Genomic DNA, 19,240 nt, shown 5'->3' with positions numbered 1-19,240 from the left:
CTGGGCTTGTTGCTGTTAGCTAGCACATGGACAAGCAGTACTGCAGTAGTCAGACATGACACAAATTACCACCATAGCTGGATACTTCATTCATTTTTGCACTACACAATAAACCTTTATGAGAACTGTCAGCCCTCGAATGGTAGCTACATAAACATTAGCTAGCAAACCAGAGTTGAATCAAGCTGGCTATCTAGCAAACGTGAGCTAGCAGGACTTTTAGCTGGCCAGGTTGTATTGAAAGCTAGCTAGCTAGCTACATCACATCAAACCTGTCGTCTGGTTTGCTTGGTTAGCTTGCTAGCTAGCTAATAGCCAATACCATGGCAAGCAAGGTAGGAATTAAGCTAGCTAGTTAGCCTGTTATGCTAGGGATGACACTAACTATTTAGCTAGCTAGCTAACGTCAGCAAGCTAATTCAAAGTGCCAATGGAATCGGGGCTTACAGTGGTTGCTCAATTAAAAGTTTTGAGATTACGCTGCGGGATTTAGAGGTAATTTGTGGTTTAGTACGGTACCCTGAGTCACTGCTTCATTGCTCCAGACCAGCGCAAGGGGGAGTTAGAGCACTGATTATGCTTTTGGGTCCCAAGGCGCTAATGTGTCTCTAACTGACAATGAATAGGCGACATGAACCAAGTAGAAACTGATAATTGTGCACAACTTCAAAATTGAATTTCAATGAACTGGATGATGAGGATGAAGAAGGTGGTTGAATTTAGAACAATAGTGTAAGAATTGTCCTGCATGCGCACACCCGGAAAAATACACATATTTTTGGTTTCTACTCGTCAGTGTTACTTACTAAAACTGTTGTTACACTAAGGTTTTTATTCTAAGTGAAACAAAAATGTTCAATTATATTCCATGATATTCTTAAGATATATGTGTTGACTGAATATGAGCAAGTGATGTCTGCTACATAATCAAGTTGATGGCGCAGTCATATAGCCTCGGCACCTACATACATCTGAGTGACTCCTCATTCATGGCTTTGGATCAAAACAAATAAGCACCAACATTCTTTCTGATCGTCTTCAATCTGTTAAGAATCCACCCCTTTTTTTAAATGTTTTGCCTGAAATGACATACCCAAATCTAACTGCCTGTAGCTCAGGACCTGAAGCAAGGATATGCATATTATTGATACCATGTGAAAGGAAACACTTTGAAGTTTGTGTAAATGTTAAATTAATAAAGATATGTTTTGGTTATCCTGACCTGGACACCATGTATTATAGTCCATAAAAGGAAAAATATTACCATCTCTTGCGCATGTCAAGGCAATTGATCCGTTTATATATATATAAACTGTATTGTTGGCTAGGGGCTCATAAAATAAGCATTTCACTGTAAGGTGAAATGTTGTATTCGGCGCATGTGACTAATACGATTTGATATGGTTTGATGTCATTTTCCATATGGATCGTAACAAATTACTATAGGAATACATATCACTGAATGACAGAAATATTGGAACAAAGTAGGCTAATGAGGGTAAAAAAAAATGTTGCTTACTGGAAAATACTCTTTCAAAATGAATGGAAGAGGCAAGTGGAAGGGGGAAAAGACAGTATTCAGAGGTCAAGACAGCGCTACTCTGAGACAGACATGGGGACTGGTCTTGATAAATGAACAAGATTTTTTTTTTCACTGAATCTCCGTTTGGGTATTAGTTAGACTACAATTAGGGTGTGGAAATGTTAGAATTATTTTGCTCTTATTGTAGTATTATGCCATTATACCATTATGCCTACTTCCGACCGGTCACGTTGTACAGCGCCATTATGGGCTATTTGCAGGACAATAGACTCTTGCCAACCCCTCTCTGTATCCCAAGTGGCGCAGTGGTTTGAGACACTGCATCGCAGTGCAAACTGTGTTGCTACAGATGCTGGGTCGATACCAGTGCCGGCTGTGACTGGGAGACCCATGAGGCGATGCACAATTGGCCCAGCGTCGTCTGGGTCAGGGGAGGGTTTGGCTGGCCGGGATGTCCTTGTCCAAAAAATATGCATGGTGGGCTTTTGATTTCTCTAATTCTAAAAACATAAATAAATATTTTGGCCTTTAAAAATATTTATTCAGATTAAAATCACTCACTTTCAGTTATTTGAAAACGAAATCATCTCCAAAATATCGTTATTTTTTTCAACAAACAATTTAGAATCCTCCAATCCTCTCAATGTAATTATTGGCGAAGAGCCATATAGATTGCAAAATAGTTAGGAAGAGATTTTTGATGGCACATGGTTTATGAATTGACATGCAATTTTCCGTTCCTCCAGAATAATAGTGTAAGAATTGCTATTCCTCTGTCCTGCACGCACACCCCAAAAAATACACTTATTTTTTGGTTTCTACTTGATCCTAACAAGCTGTAACTGGACTGTAGCATATTACTTACTAAAAATGACATAAAAAGCGCACATTTGTAAATCCCAAACTCTAAAAGTAATTGGAAAGTTAGATCCAACTTATTTGTGACATTGTGGTTACAACAAAGAATGTAAACAAGATGCTGTGTTTTTATTTACAGCTGGAGGCATTTTGAAAACAGGTTTTCAAACACTTGTTTTTCACTGTAGTACTGTAGCAAGTTTAGTCCATTATGCATACAATGTTTCCTATTAGCAGGACAATAGACTCTTCACAGCCCGGCTACTGTAGGTGTAAGAATCCTCCAATTTACAAAGCATTCAATGCTTAAGTACTTTAAAGTGTTACCTTTCTAACTCAAGACCTCATGCAACCGTGTGTATGTTGAGTTCATAATATCTCTGTAGCCACGTCCAAAATGTTATATATACTTACACCTTATACTTCAGAAAGTATTCATACCCCTTGACTTAAGCCACATGTTGTTCTGTTACAGCCTGGATTCAAAATTGATGAACTTTGGCAAAGTGAAAACAAGTTTATAGAAATGTATTTTTTTATTGAAAATGAAATACAGGAATATCTAATTGACATAAGTATTCACACCCCTGAGTCAACACATGTTATAATAATCTTTGGCAGCGATTACAGCTGTTAGTCTTTCTGGGAAAGTCTTTAAGAGCTTTGCACACTTGGATTGTACAACATTTAAAAAATATTCTTTAAAAAAATGATTCAAACACTGTCAGGTTGCTAGACATTGCTGGACAACCATTTTCAAGTCCTGCCATAGATTTTCAAGCTGATTTAAGTCAAAAGTGTAACACTCCGGAACATTAAATATCTTCTTGGTGTGCAACTCCAGTGTATATTCGGCCTTGTGTTTTAGGTTATTGTCCTGCTGAAAGGTGATTTTTTTCTACCTGTGTCTGTTGGAAAGCAGACTGAACCAGGTTTTCCATCTACAATTTGGCCTGTGCATAGCTTTATTCCGTTTATTTTTATCCTAAAAAAAACTCCCTAGTCCTTGCTGATGACAAGCATACCCGTAATATGATGCAGCCACCACCATGCATGAAAATATGAAGAGTGGTACCCAGTGATGTGTTGTGTTGGATTTGCCCAAAAACATAACACTTTCTATTGAGGACATAAAGTTCATTTCTTTGCCATTTTCATTTTTTGCAGTTTTACTTTATTGTGCTTAATGCAAACAGAATGCATGGTTTGGAATATTTTTTATTCTGTACAGGCTTCCTTCTTTTCACTCAGTCATTTAGGTTAGTATTTTGGTGTAACTACAATGTTATTGATCCATCCTCAGTTCTCTTGTATCACAGCCATTAAACTCTGTAACTGAAATCCCTGAGTGGCTTCCTTCCTCTCCGGCAACTGAGTTAAGAAGGACGCCTGTATCTTTGTAGTGACGGTGTATTGATACAACATCCAAAGTGTATTTAATAACTTCAACATGCTCAAAGGGATATTCACTGTCTGCTATTTGTTTTCTTTTAACCTATCTACCAATAGGTGCCCTTGGTGGTTGAATTGGTGTTTGAAATTCACTGCTCAACTAAGGGACCTTAAAGCTACAGTGCCTTCAGAAAGTATTCATACCACTTGACTTATTCCAAATTTTGTTACGTTGCAGCCTTATTCTAAAATGGATGAAATAATTTTTTTTCTTCTCATCAATCTACTCAAAATACCCCATAATGACAAAGCAAAAACAGGTTTTTATAAACTTTTGCAAATGTATAAAAAAATTCTACTGAAATATCACATTTACATAAGTATTCAGACCCTTTACTCAGTACTTTGTTGAAGCACTTTTGGCAGCGATGACAGCCTCGACTCTTCTTGGGTATGACGCTACAAGTATACACCTGTATTTGGGAAGTCTCTCCGATTCTTCTTTGCAGATGCTCTCAAGCTCTGTCAGGTTGGATGGGGAGTGTCGCTGCACAGCTATTTTCAGGTCTCTCCAGAGATGTACGATCTGGTTTAAGTCTGGGCTCTGGCTGGGACACTCAAGTAGATTCAGAGACTTGTCCCAAAGCCACTCCTGCATTGTCTTGACTGTGTGGTTAAGGTCGTTGTCCTGTTGGAAGGTGAACCTTTGCCCCAGTCTGAGGTCCTGAGCACTCAAGGATCTCTCTGTACTTTAATCCATTCATCTTTCACTCAATTCTGACTAGTCTCCCAGTCCCTGCCACTGAAAAAAATCCCCACAGCATGATGCTGCCATCGCCATGCTTCACCGCAGGGATGGTGCCAGGTTTCTTCCATATGTGACCCTTGGCATTCAGGCCAAAGAGTTCAATCTTGGTTTCATCAGACCAGAGAGACCTCGACAAAATCCTGTCTCGGAGCTCCACGGACAATTCCTTCGACGTCATGGCTTGGTTTTAGCTCTGACATGCACTGTCAACTGTTGGACCTTATATAATAGACAGGGGTGTGCCTTTCCAAATCATGTCCAAGTAATTGAATTTACCACAGTTGGATTCCAATCAAGTTGTAGAAACATCTCAAGAATGATCAATGGAAACAGGTTGCACCTGAGCTCAATTTCTAGTCTCATAGCGAAGGGTCTGAATACTTATGTAAATAAGGTATTTCAGTTTAAAATTTTTAACAAATTTGCAAAGAATTCTAAAAACCTGTTTTCACTTTGTCGTTATGGGGTATTGTGTGTAGATTGATGAAAATTAGTTTTTATTTAATCCATTGTAGAATAAGGCTGTAATATAACAAAATGTGGAAAAAGTCAAGGGGTCTGAATACTTTCTGAATGCACTGTAATTGTATGTGTAGGGCACAGAGATGAGGTAGTCATCAAAAAATCATGTTAAACACTATTATCGATGTAATTTATAATGTGACTTGTTACGCACATTTTTACTCCTGGACTTATTTAGGCTTGCCATAACAAAGGGGTTTAATACTTTTTGACTCAAGACATTATGGCTTTTAATTTTTAATGAATAAACATTTCTAAAAACATAAACCTACTTTTACATTATAGGGTATTTTGTGTAGGCCAGTGACACAAAAGGTACATTTAATCAATTTTCAATTCAGGCTGTAATGCAACAAAATGTGGATAAAGTCAAGGGGTGTGAATACTTTCTGAAGGCACTGTCGTAGACTACTTTTCATCAAGCCCATAGGTTTTTGGTCAAAAGTAATGCACTATATAGGGAACTGGGTGCCATTTGGGACACACCCTGTATATTTTTCATCATGGCTAATACTGTATTTGTAACAAAAGCACTCTGGTTATGTTGATATAAAGAAGAAGATTTATCAGACGAATAGCGTTGGTTGCAACTCACCTTCATAGCTTGAGGGTGGTCGGACGTATGATTTCCTGCCGTGGGCTCTGGCACCAGCCTAAAATAAAGGAAATAACATGATTGATTACAAAATAAAGGTACAGAAAGAAAGCAAACTGTTGCAGTTTAAAGTGATTCAGAAAAATAGTTTTAGTATGGTTAAAGAGTAATTCATTTTATTTACAATACAACATATATAATCAAAGTCATATTATACAGTTATTGCACACCAAACTTGCTAGAAATATTACAGCTATTTATATTACTTTAAAATTGTTTATATCGAAGTCTAATTAATCCCCAGTGTTGACTTTTAAACCCCTTCAAGATTAAGAAAGACTTAATGATGAACAACATATTAAACTTCATTTTAGTTTTAGTGCTTTATGTTTGTCAGTCTACATTACGGTGAGGTTAGGTTGGTTGGGTTTGATTACCTTGTGGAACGGAGGGACGGAGGTCTTTTAAAACAGCTACTGTCTGTCTGCCGTCCTCTCAGTGCGGAGGTCAGCTGGGGTTCAGAGGTCAGGGGTCATTTAGAGTCTCTCTAACAGAGGGGCAGGGCCAAAGGTCAGGGCAGACACCAGAGGAGAACACAGGGAGCAAAACAAGAACAGAAACGAGATCCCCTCCATACAAATTCTATACAATTGTGTAAAAGCCATTGTTTACATCCAGTAGAAAAATTATGAACAGTCCCTAGGAGTTTCTCCTGGTGTCACTGTTTGTTGTCATTAAAATGTAATAGGACTGTCTATTATAAGATGCTCAAAGTCACTTATTATCAGATAGGCAAGCAAGAAAATACAGGTGCCGCTGCCATTGTTACAGTACATGTTAGCGTACTGTTACATATAATGTCAACTGACATATTGTAATCCGTTTTATTAAGATATTACATATGAAAAACACACATCAGAGACTTAAATCTGTGATTGACATTGTATCGAAACCATTACCTAGAATACATTAGCTGAATTGCAATATGCAAATAGGCAATACACATACAACACAGTTCTTACAGAATTGTGTTGTTTTGTTACTTGCATTCAGTTATTAAATAGATTTTTGTGTTAAAATAATGTTCACTTTTATGTTGTACATGTTATCATATTATGCAGAAGCTAATTCTTGATCAATATGATATCTCTCAAGAGTCTCAACATACACTACGGTTCAAAAGTTTGGAGCCACTTAGAAATGTCCTTGTTTTTGAAAGAAATGCACATTTTTTGTCCATTAAAATAACATCAAATTGATCAGAAATACAGTGTAGACATTGTTAATGTTATAAATGACTATTGTAGCTGGAAATGGCAGATTTTTATGGAATATCTACATAGGCGTACAGAGGACCATTATCAGCAACCATCACTCCTGTGTTCCAATGGCACGTTGTGTTAGCTAATCCAAGTTTATCATTTAAAAGGCTAATTGATAATTGGAAAAGCCTTTTGCAATTATGTTAGCACAGCTGAAAACTGTTGTTCTGATTAAAGAAGCAATAAAACTGGCCTTCTTTAGACTAGTTGAGTATCTGGAGCATCAGCATTTGTGGGTTCGATTAAAGGCTCAAAATGGCTAGAAACAAAGTACTCATCAGTCTATTCTTGTTCTGAGAAATTAAGAATGCGAGAAATGCCAAGAAACTGAAGATCTTGTACAACGCTGTGTACTACTCCCTTCACAGAACAGTGCAAACAGGCTCCAACAAGAATAGAAGGAGTGGGAGGCCCCAGTGCACAACTGAGCAAGAGGACAAGACCATTAGTGGGTCTTGTTTAAGAAACAGAAGCCTCTCAAGTCCTCAACTGGCAGCTTCATTAAATAGTTCCTGCAAAACACCAGTCTCAATGTCAACAGTAAAGAGGCTACTCAGGGATGATGGCCTTCTAGGCAGAGTTGCAAAGAAAAAGCCATATTTCAGACTGGCCAATAAAAATAAAAGATTAAGATGGGTGAAAGAACACAGACACTGGACAGAGGAACTCTGCCTAGAAGGCCAGCATTCCGGAGTAGCCTCTTTACTGTTGTTGTTCACTGGAGTCGCCTCTTCACAATTAGCCTTTTAAAATTATAAACTTGGATTAGCTAACACAACGTGCCATTGGAACACAGGAGTGATGGTTGCTGATAATGGGCCTCTGTACACCTATGTAGATATTCCATAAAAAAAATCTGCCGTTTCCAGCTACAATAGTCATTTATAACATTAACAATGTCTACACTCCCTTTCTGATCAATTTGATGTTATTTTAATGGACAAACAATTTGCTTTTCTTTCAAAAACAAGGATATTGCTAAGTGACCCCAAACTTTTGAACGGTAGTGTACATTACGAAATAGAAGAACCTGTATTAAAGTGAGCGTTTTCAATATTATCATCAATATCATTCTTTGCAATGTTAGTTTTGTTAGTTTAGATTATTGTGTTTTTCTATTTATGTAAATACAGAATTACGCTCTTGAACACAAACGTCTATATTTCCAAAAGTTTATTGAGCATCAACCAAGAAGAACAATTTAAAGGGCTTACATAAGCGGATAAGGTTAATATGCTAATATACTATTTCTGTTAATGTCTCAAGAACCTGATTTAAACAATGTCTGAAAGCATTTCAGGTATTAAAGCCCCCAAAAATATATGGATTGGAATGAATTATTAAGAGCTTTACCTAAAATGTCTTGCAGCTCTTGATTATTTTTTCTTACTGGGGGTTTTTACACAAAAAAAGAAGAGTATGAGCTGAGATTGAAGATTGATTAAACGGGGGAAATTAAACAGAAACACACACATCTACAAGTTTTAAGACAGGAATAAAACAGTTGACACTATCCACAATGATTCCACGCCATGCTTTTATAAGCCCTTTAACATTAAAGAACTATCATTTACAAAAGGAGATAAAACAACAATATTTATTTCAGGATCTTTTCTGATTGGAAAGGTTTCATTTGCACGGGACAGGCAAAAATATCTACAATACTTCACCTCTCTACAACTAAATCACTAATATATTACCAATGACCAATCACTCTATAACTGTGTCCAGGATATTTAGATATCTACTTGTTTAGGAGTGGGTAGATTACCTAAATTATACACATTATTCCCGGTGGAAACAGTCTTGACATCATACCAGGGTCTTCCGTTTTTAAAACCCATGTTTACGATTGATTTCAAGGTCTTTACCTTGTGTTATTGTTTGGTTTTGTTTGTGTTTTTATTCTAAAAAGAAGGGAGCATCCGTATAAAATCCATTACTTGATGACACGTCCATGAGGGATTGTGCAGGTTGTTGTATAATCAGTTCAATATCTGGAGTAGGGCGTCTCTCTGTACACTCCCTTGGTCGTCCGTGCAGCTGGCGCCTTGCCACGATTAGTTGTCCAGTCCTCCTGACCTGCTTTATAGGGAAACAACCATATGTTAGGAACACTTCTACACACACATACACTCTCTTGTGTAACTCAGATTTGTATGATGTCAACAGGTTATTGGACAAATATTTGTCATTTTTTCCTTAGCCTGGAACTAAGGTAAGAATTCAGCTATCATGCTTCAATCAGGCATCAAACCAGTCAAAAAAAACTTTCATTATGTCAATGGACTAACTTTCTGAGTTATTTGAGAGCCTGATGTTGATATGGCCTATCTGACTGGAACAACAGAAGACTCCCGGCCTCTGTAGTTCAAACAGACAATCCACCAAGAAGCTTGTCATTAACCTAGAAGGATGCGTTAAGATAATTGAACCAGAAGATCAGATAGCTACTTGAAAAGAGCCAGTGTAGTGGCTCCTAACAAAAGGTCACAATAACCATTAGCCCAAATCAGACCTCATTCAGGCCCTCTGCTGTCTATGTGCCAAGTGCCTGCTGCATCGATGGCAGCCTTTGTGTGATCTCTAGCCAACAGAGTCTCATCCCCGGAGCAAAGCAGAGGCTCACAAAGGACTGTTTTTCCCTTGACATGGTCTCTGCTGGCAGCCCATAACCAATAGTATCTAATAGTCTCTAAACCTGTCACACTTTCTCTGACACTCACTTTAGAGAGACAGTGACCAATGTAACCTTGTGGTTAGAGATCAACCATGTACCATCAACTCTGTTTATCGTTTAAACAGCGCCTTTCTTTGAACTGTCAAACACCTCTTTCTTTTGACCTGTTAGAAAGCATGTAGCATTGCACTGTTAGCCTCTGTGTGTTTGTCTGCTTCTGGAGGTTAGTTCTTAACACTTTCCAGACAGAGTTTCTCGCCACATAACTCGTGTGTTAATCTGTATTGCAAATTGTAATATGAATAAGCTGCTCTTTCAGTTATAGTAATTAGGTGTGTGCTTACATTTGTCCTATTTCACAATTTGTATTGTTGTTGAATCCCACTTCCCCTGAGACAGCTTCAGAGAGGTGGTTCAGAGCCAGGGATCGGCCATTATTTGCAGTGACCCTGGAGCAATTAGATTAAAGGCGATTCGAACCAGCAACTTTACGGTTACCGGCCCAACGCTCTTAACCGCTAGGCTACCTGCAGCCCTATGTTATGAGCAATTACAACGTTATTATGGACTGAAGAGCATAAATGTCCTTTACTTTACAGATAGTGTCTGGTGACAACTGTATACATTTACTGTGAAGTGCTATAAGAATTGACATCTGCCAAAGCAAGAGGGGACCTGGGTAATGGGATTACATTAACGGCTCAGTGACTGAGACGAGAACCATACAGCGCTCAAAAACTTTCACCAGAAAAGAAAACCATAGTTAAAGCTGTATTAGAAAAGCAGACGTCAAGGCATATCAGTTACTCTATCACTCATGGTTTACGTATGAATACAGCCAGGGCATTTTATAGAATTACTGTGTCTTTATCAGACATCCCCAACCTTTATAATAACAGAATTGTGTTTGACATTGTCAGACAAATGTACGTTGTTCATATGGAGTTGCGTAAAAGAGGCCTAATTCAGTTGTGGAACAGAATAATCAGCAATAAATGATTTGACCATTAAAATGACACAGACTAATGCCTCATGTTATCCCATCACATGGCATTCTGAATAATGCTAACAACAAATCTGTCAAAACATTTATATAGTACCTATTAGGGGAAATGACATTGCATTTGGGTTTAACAGCATTTAAACTGCTGCGTTGATGATGGAAAGAGATCCACACTGAACAAGACAGTTGGTGTGTATGCATTTAAATAACATTTCACGTTTGAATAACGCAGTTAGTAACTGACCGTATGACTCGTATGATTCCTCACCATTATCTTGTCCGTACTCATAATAATGGTCTGAGCTGTGAAAGGAAAGAAAGAGGAGATATCCATCAGAATTTCTTTTCAACAATAGAATGACATGGCCTTTAGGCCTTAATAGAGAACGATATAGGTACATTACAGCACACAGCTATCAAATCATTAACTGGAATGAGAATGGCATGAACTGTTCGGTAAAGTGAAACAATGTCATGACGTACAGAATTGATGTACCATTCTGCTGTATGTAACCATAAACATATACTCTACATTACAAATATGCGCAAAAGGTGCATACAGATCATTTCTTTCATAACTATGCCCTCCCTCCCTTACAGGATACAGTACACAATAGATCAGACAGCCAATATTCACTCAGAAGTTACAGTAGCTGCGGCTGTGCCTTCTGTGCTTTCACATGGCAATTTCCTGGCTTTGTCAGTCTCCCCATATCCAGGATATGGAGCTATATATGAGAGATGGCACCTGTAATAAAAAAATAAAAAGGTAGGCCATCTTGAATTGTGGTTCATTTCTTTGCTATTCTTTATTTATTTCTCAGCGGTCCCTGTTGACTTGCTGACAGAACAATCGTGTGCTGGTATCATTCAGTATCAGTCCTATCATTCAAGCCCAGAAAGGTAATTCATCATAAGGCTGCCACAGAGCCGGCACATGCCACACATCACAGCTGAATCTTCTCCCCGTCACCATCTCTGTCACCGTCAGGGCCGTAACCAGGGTTTCAGTTTTAGTGAGGTGCCCTCCAGGATATTTTTTGAAAGTTGAAGCTCATTTACTGCATTTCTATACAATAAAACATGTTTTAAAACGCTATTTGGAGAACAGCAAAACAAGCCAAACATTTCCCCAACCATTATCACCGTGGCTGCTGTAGGTTGATTCACCTCAGTCGATTTACAAACACATAACCTATTAGCAATACCATTGTAATGTTATACCCCTGAAAGGGGGGAAATATGAGAAATGATTCACACTGACACGTAGCATCTGTTCAGTCATTTGTAATGATGACTTGCATAAAATCATCAACTCGTAACATAGACATATACATAGCGTTCACATTTGTATTCCTAGGCATTACTAATCAATTTCTGCATCAACAGACATCAAAGGAGTGCACCGATGATCGTATCATCACGTTCGCATGAGTTATTAGAATAGGACTTCCAATTCTGTATCAATATCAGTGATGTTGTGGTCAACAACAAAAAGTGGGTAACGGATCAACTTTAAACTCCAGTGGATGATGGAGATAAGAACGAACAACCACCCATATAAATGAAAAACGGATGAACTGTATTGTTTGCAGTTTGATTGCATTTTAATCTAGGCCTATAGAGATGGTAGGACATGCGGAGATGTTCATATTGAAACATACCGTCTTTTTTTATAGTTGTTATGAGAACTTAGTAGCCTATTTTTTGCTCCTGCTGAGCTTAGGCTCTGTTTAACGTCAGCCTCTTACTTCATCGTTCTAGCTAGCTAAGTAATACTAGCCAGAGGCCTTTAACATTACTGCAATAGAAGTGTCTTCCGGCAGGTAGCCACCTAACTGACTGTATCTATAAGCAACTATTAACCAGTTGTTTGTTTGTTTGGGGGATGGCTGTAGATACGGCAGGAGTCACGGGACAGTTTTAAAATGGCCTTTTGTCCGTTATCTCACGAACACACTGTCATCAGCGTCTCTAGTTGCCCACTAGAGCCGACTCCGAGTTGGGGGTAGTTCGTTTAACATCTCAGGCCCTCGGCCTGTTCGGCGAGAGGGCGGAGATAGCCGTTTGAGAGAGTGGTAAATGTGCTGATGCAAAGGCAAATCCGGGAGGCAAATCCAGGGGACGCAGGCGAACATAACGAACCAACCTCTGTTCATGATTCCACTCGTTTGCAAAGAGGCAGGCGCGATTAGAACTCAGTCAGATCAAGAATATAAACATTCTGAGCTTTAATCAACACCGTGAGCAGTCTTTAGATGTTGACCTGTAATTTATTTACTTTATTGTGTGCAAATATATATTTGTATTATTATATATTTTTCGGTGTCCTCATATGTAGTTATGGCCCTGGTCTCCGTGGCTGTCAGTCTGGGGCTTACCCCTCCTCTCTCTAGCTTAGTGCTGGAGGTGACACTAAAGGCCCAGCTATACACCAGATCAACAAAAAAGGATGACTTTTATGATTTTCGCGTTTCAAAGCACTTAATCATTATTCAACTTTGATTGGCAGCATGTTGATAGTTTTTTTTTAAGAAACTTAAAGGCACAAGCTGACATGAACAATTGAAATTCATATTAGGGGACGGAGGGGGGAGGGGGGAAACGTCTATAGTTGTGGATCTATAAATGTCTGCTTGAGACATTGTCCAGAAAAGGCATTCATGCTGGGTTTCTTCCCCGGGGAGATCATTGACTTGGCATGAAGATTGCATTGCTCACACAGCTCATGACTCAACCAGGGAACAATAACAGCAGAAACAAAGGCAGGCTTTTTCCTCTTATCTAAACTGGACCCCTGCTAAGATGTGAGTGAATATTTATGCTCTGTGTCCACAAAGAGAAGCCAGACTTTGTTATTCAGAGTGTGAGGTTTTCCAATCAACCCTCACAGCAGAGGTACCACTGTGAGTCTTACACTGGTGTCCAGCAGCTTATATATACCTGACACCACTCATCATGGCTTTAGAGAGAGACAGAGAGAGAGAGAAAGAGAGAGAAAGAGAGAGAGAGTGAGAGAGAAAGACAGGCAGAGAGAAAGAGAGACAGAGAGAGAGAGAGAGAGAGAGAGACAGGCAGAGAGAAAGAGAGACAGAGTGAGAGAGAGAGAGAGAGAGAGACAGAGAGAGAGAGAGAGAGAGGGGGGGGGTAGATATGGAGGGTGAAGGAGAGAGAGCGCAAGAGAGAGAAAGCGATGCAGCAAATGAATGCATGTTCTCTCTTTCTGTGTCTTGTACACTATGAAACACCTGACAGGGTGTGTGGTAATTTGATTTCACACCATGTCTCAATACTGGGGTATATTCTTCCCAGAGCGGAACCCCTCTGAATATACACTCAACTACAAACCGTTCCACTAGAGTACGCCCTGGGAAGCTGAGGGGCTAAACAAGTGGCTTATCCTTCCTGTTGGTGTAAAGCTAAAGGCTACGAGGACCAATAGCTGCTGTCAGGTCCTCAGAGAGCTGGCAAGTCAAAGCTTTCCCCTTTCACAAGGACGAGAGGACTCCCAAAGCTGTTAGGCACCTCTAATTTCTGGGTTGACATTTTGTCAATATCCTCACACATTGCCTCTCTCTACCAATGTCCTTTTCTCCTCTATTACCCTGGTCTGGTCAGTGAGTCCTCAGGCCTCAGCTACGCCCTGAAGGGCAACGATCCAGGTGAAACAAACTGCTTCAAGTAAAATACAGGTTGCATCCCAAATGGCACAGTCAAACGCCTCCTAGCACTTTTATAGTGGCCCTTTGTAGCTCAATTGGTAGAGCATGGTGCTTGTAATGCCAGAGTAGCAGGTTTGATTCCTGGGATCACCATGTATGCATGCATGACTGTAATTCGCTTTGCATAAAATTGTCTGCTAAATGGCATGTATTAAAAAGCATCCATTAACACTAAACTCAGCAACAACAACAAATCATTCTCTCACTGTCAACTGCGTTTACTTTCAGCAAACTTAACATGTGTAAATATTCATATGAATATAACAAGATTCAACAACTGAGACATAAACTGAACAAGTTCCACAGACATGTAACTAACAGAAATGGAATAATGTGTCCTTGAACAAAGAGGGGGTCAAAATCAAAAGTAACAGTCAGTATATGGTGTAGCCACCAGCTGCATTAAGTACTGCAGTGCATCTCCTCCTCATGGACGGCACCAGATTTGCCAGTTCTTGCTGTGAGATGTTACCCCACTCTTCGACCAAGGCACCTGCAAGTTCCCAGACATTTCTGGGGGGAATGGCCCTAGCCCTCAACCTCCAATCCAACAGGTCCCAGATGTGCTCAATGGGATTGAGATCCGGGCTCTTCGCTGGCCATGGCAGAACACTGACATTCCTGTCTTGCAGGAAATCACGCAAAAAACAAGCAGTATGGATGGTGGCATTGTCATGCTGGAGGGTCAGGATGAAAAGTACCACATGAAGGAGGAGGATGTCTTCCCTGTTACGCACAGCGTTGAGATTGCCTGCAATGACAACAAGCTCAGCCCAGACCATGACGGACCCTCCACCTCCAAATTGATCCCGCTCCAGAGTCCAGGCCTCGATGTAACGCTCATTACTTCGACGATAAACGCGAACCCGACAATCACCCCTGGTGAGACAAAACTGCGACTCGTCAGTGAAGAGCACTTTTTTGCCAGTCCTGTCTGGTCCAGCGACAGCGGGTTTGTGCCCATAGGTGACGTTGTTGCCTGAGATGTCTGGTGAGGACCTACCTTACAACAGGCCTACAAGTCCTCAGTCCAGCCTTTCTCAGCCTATTGTGGACAGTCTGAGCACTGATGAAGGGATTGTGTGTTCCTGGTGTAACTCGGGCAGTTGTTGTTGCCATCCTGTACCTGTCCCGCAGGTGTGATGTTCGGATGTACCGATCCTGTGCAGGTGTTGTTACATATGGTCTGCCACTGCGAGGATGATCAGCTGTCCAGCCTGCCTCCCTGTAGCGCTGTCTTAGGCGTCTCACAGTACGGACATTGCAATTTATTGCACTGGCCACATCTGCAGTCCTCATGCCTCCTTGCAGCATGCCTAAGGCACGTTCACACAGATGAGCAGGGACGCTGGGCATCTTTCTTTTGGTGTTTTTCAAAGTCAGTAGAAAGGCGGCTTTAGTGTCCTAAGTTTTCAGAACTGTGACCTTAATTGCCTACCGTCTGTAGGCTGTTAGTGTCTTAACGAACGTTCCACAAGTGCATGTTCATTCATTGTTTATGGTTCATTGAACAAGCATGGGAAACAGTGTTTAAACCCTTTACAATGAAGATCTGTGAAGTTATTTGGATTTTTACGAATTATCTTTGAAAGACAGGGTCCTGAAAAAGGGACGTTTCTTTTTTTGCTAAGTTTATATAAATAGTCACTAATGGAATGTGGCTGGAAACATGTCAGGGACTGAAACAATCCCAACTTAATTTATATTTTATGTTGTTTTGATCACAAGCAAACTCTGTAAACATTCCTTAACAGCTAATGATGGAGAGGAGCAAGGAGAAACCCAGAGTCCACTATACTATGCTGGGTGTTTATATCTCAAGGAGAAACCCAGAGTCCACTATACTATGATGGGTGTTTATATCTCAAGGAGAAACCCAGAGTCCACTATACTATGCTGGGTGTTTAAATCTCAAGGAGAAAACCAGAGTCCACTATACTATGCTGGGTGTTTATATCTCAAGGAGAAACCCAGAGTCCACTATACTGTGCTGGGTGTTTAAATCTCAAGGAGAAAACCAGAGTCCACTATACTATGATGGGTGTTTATATCTCAAGGAGAAACCCAGAGTCCACTATACTATGCTGGGTGTTTAAATCTCAAGGAGAAAACCAGAGTCCACTATACTATGATGGGTGTTTATATCTCAAGGAGAAAACCAGAATTCACTATACTATGCTGGGTGTTTATATCTCAAGGAGAAAACCAGAATTCACTATACTATGCTGGGTGTTTAAATCTCTGGCTCCAAAGATATTTATTTTTATTTTTAGTCTCCTGCTAGTTCAAGACAAACACAAAGGATGTGTCTCAAATGCCACCCTATTATCTATATAGTGCACTACTTTTGACCAGAACACCATGGGGTACAGCCCCACCTCAGCCCCAGCCCCAGCCCCAGTCCCAGCCTCAGTCCCAGCCTCAGTCCCAGCCTCAGTCCCAGCCTCAGCCCCAGTCCCAGCCTCAGCCCCACAACAGACAATCTCAGGCAAACAAGCAAGAGCAATCTGTCTTAAAGTGCTGGCCATTAGCTAACTTTGTCTCATGATCAGGAATCATGGAATCTGACTCCAGACCTGCTCATCCACAGGTATACCTACCGCCTGGCTCTCAGATTTACAGGTATCCTCTATAAAGGGCTGATCCTAAGTACTGATGTTGTCGTTTGCGGCGCCAATAAACAGATGGTGATGTTACATCTGAGTGATGTAGTACGTGTCCCTGGTGGACTTTGTTTTCTTACACAGCCATTGCTCTTCTGTTGCTCTGTGATAACCCTACAGAGATCTGCTAGGACATTTAGAGAGGATCCAGAGGTACTGAGAAGAACAATCTATAGTCAGCGGTCATATCCAGGGGAGAGGAGACACTAAATATTTCATAGGTTTTCCAATGTAGGAGGAAGAACATTCAGCGGCATATTCATTAGATAGCGAGCATTTAACATAATTTTGATAGCGAGATAACTCATTTTGATAAAGGATTACCTTCAAACTCAGACTATGAAAAATGACATGACTTCCTTCATATTGACATATTAAAAAATAAATATATATATATATATTTAACCAGGCAAGTCAGTTAAGAACAAATTCTTAATAAAAATGACGGCCTACCCTGGTGACGGTGGGCCAATTGTGCGTCGCCCTATGGGACTCCCAATCACGGCCGGATGTGATACAGCCTGGATTCAAACCAGGGACTGTAGTGATGTCACTTGTACTGAGATGCAGTGCCTTAGACCACTGCACCACTCGGGAGAATGGGTACAGTGTGTATTTGTATTTAATGGATTAAGGCTCTGAAAAAAAATACAGCAAAAAGCAAAAATAGACAAAAATAGATTAAATATAAACAGACAGAAAAGGAACTGTACTTGGGAGAATGTGTCCTGTATATTATCCAAAATGAGGATGGTGTAATTGTTATTGAAAACCCCCTCGGGGATATGCTGTTGATTGCTTGTCTCAGCAGCTGATTGCATACTCAATCTTCAATGTTGGACCCTTGCTGCGATGTCACAAAGACGGACTGAACGGTAAACGTCATGGATTTACATAATGTGTGAATATAATCATCTGCTTTGTCTGAATCTGACCCCGTTTTATTTTTACCATCTTACATTTGTATCTTGAGGAAAAATCTATCAAGCAAAAATGACATAATGTGGTTAACATGTCGATGGTCAGTCAACGTTCAAAAGTACGGAGAAAAAATAAATAGAAAATGTATGAAATGTATGCATTCACTACTGTAAGTCGCTCTGGATAAGAGCGTCTGCTAAATGACTAAAATGCAAAAATGTAAAATGTAAAAGTCAGCCATATTACATTCAAATTCCCCTCAGAATGTGTCTTGGTCAACAGATGGGCAGGTGACTGCAACGTTATTACGGCCCAAGCATATAGACTGAGGCCGCATCCCAAATGACATCCTATCCCTTATATAGTGTGCTACTTTTGACTAGGGTGCATAGAGCTCTGGTCAAAGTAAGTGCATTATATAGAGAACAGGTTTCCATTTGGGATTCATCCTCAGTTTTTCATCATATTCTCTGCGGTGCTATAAACTGACATCATCCTGAGAGCGTCTGGAATCTTTCCAAGACAACACTTGAGACAGCAACAAAAAACTCTTGTTAGGCCTTACAACATTAAAATATCTCTAGCTCTGAAGGAAATTAGGGCAAAAGACAGAAGTTGCCTGTCAAAACAAACGTGACAAACTGCTGAGAACTGAATTAGAACAATACTAAAAGGATCAATCATGCAAGTAAAGTTATTACAGAAAGTACCCATCTGAGAACTGCATGACCTCTGGTTCTTAGATACAAATCAATTACATTGTGTTGAACTAATTAACTCTTGAACTAATGTACTACTGTGTGTTTGCAAAGCCTGAAATACCAGCCGCATATTTCCTAGGCCTAATCATGCCAAGATCTGTACGTTTTTATAGTATAACTGATTTCTCGGGTATTTTCCACAACTGATCCACACCATGGTGGTCTACATTGGTACTCTGTTCACATACTGTTGGTGGACTACCCACCAAGACTTGCCATTCGGACATCCATAACTGTTCTCTCCCCTGTGCTCTGTCCTACCTCAAAATGGTTCTCTCCCCTTCGCTGCTATCTCCACAAGTCCCCTGTGCTCTGTGCTACCTTTTACCTCCACGCCTCCACACTTGTCTCCAGTATTGAGTTTTACAGCTGTTCCTAGGGGATGTGTCTGCCCTTTAAAACGCTGTCACAGCTAGCCCTGTAACCGCGGCCCTCCTCCCTGTAACCACG

At 40.2% G+C, this 19,240-nt stretch overlaps 1 protein-coding gene across 3 annotated transcripts in view; it reads right to left on the bottom strand.

Annotated features, from left to right (window-relative positions):
* Window positions 1-8,198: 8,198 nt before the first annotated feature.
* The window catches only part of LOC106588624 (KH domain-containing, RNA-binding, signal transduction-associated protein 3), a 145,594-nt gene continuing 134,552 nt past the window's right edge, over window positions 8,199-19,240 (bottom strand). The window contains exons 8-9 of one of the 3 annotated variants that reach the window (XM_014177799.2): window positions 10,992-11,026; window positions 8,199-9,125 (exon numbers count right to left, since the gene is read on the bottom strand). In XM_014177799.2, coding sequence (XP_014033274.2) covers window positions 9,031-9,125; window positions 10,992-11,026 — 130 coding nt within the window. In that variant the 3' untranslated portion in view covers window positions 8,199-9,030. Of the gene's footprint in view, window positions 9,126-10,967; window positions 11,027-19,240 lie in introns of all 3 variants that reach the window. The other 2 variants (XM_014177796.2, XM_014177797.2) reach the window with 2 other exon arrangements.

This window comes from Salmo salar, chromosome ssa27 (assembly GCF_905237065.1).
Source record: "Salmo salar chromosome ssa27, Ssal_v3.1, whole genome shotgun sequence".
In the NCBI taxonomy this organism is placed as follows: domain Eukaryota; kingdom Metazoa; phylum Chordata; class Actinopteri; order Salmoniformes; family Salmonidae; genus Salmo; species Salmo salar.
This window is presented reverse-complemented; position numbering and strand designations above follow the sequence as displayed.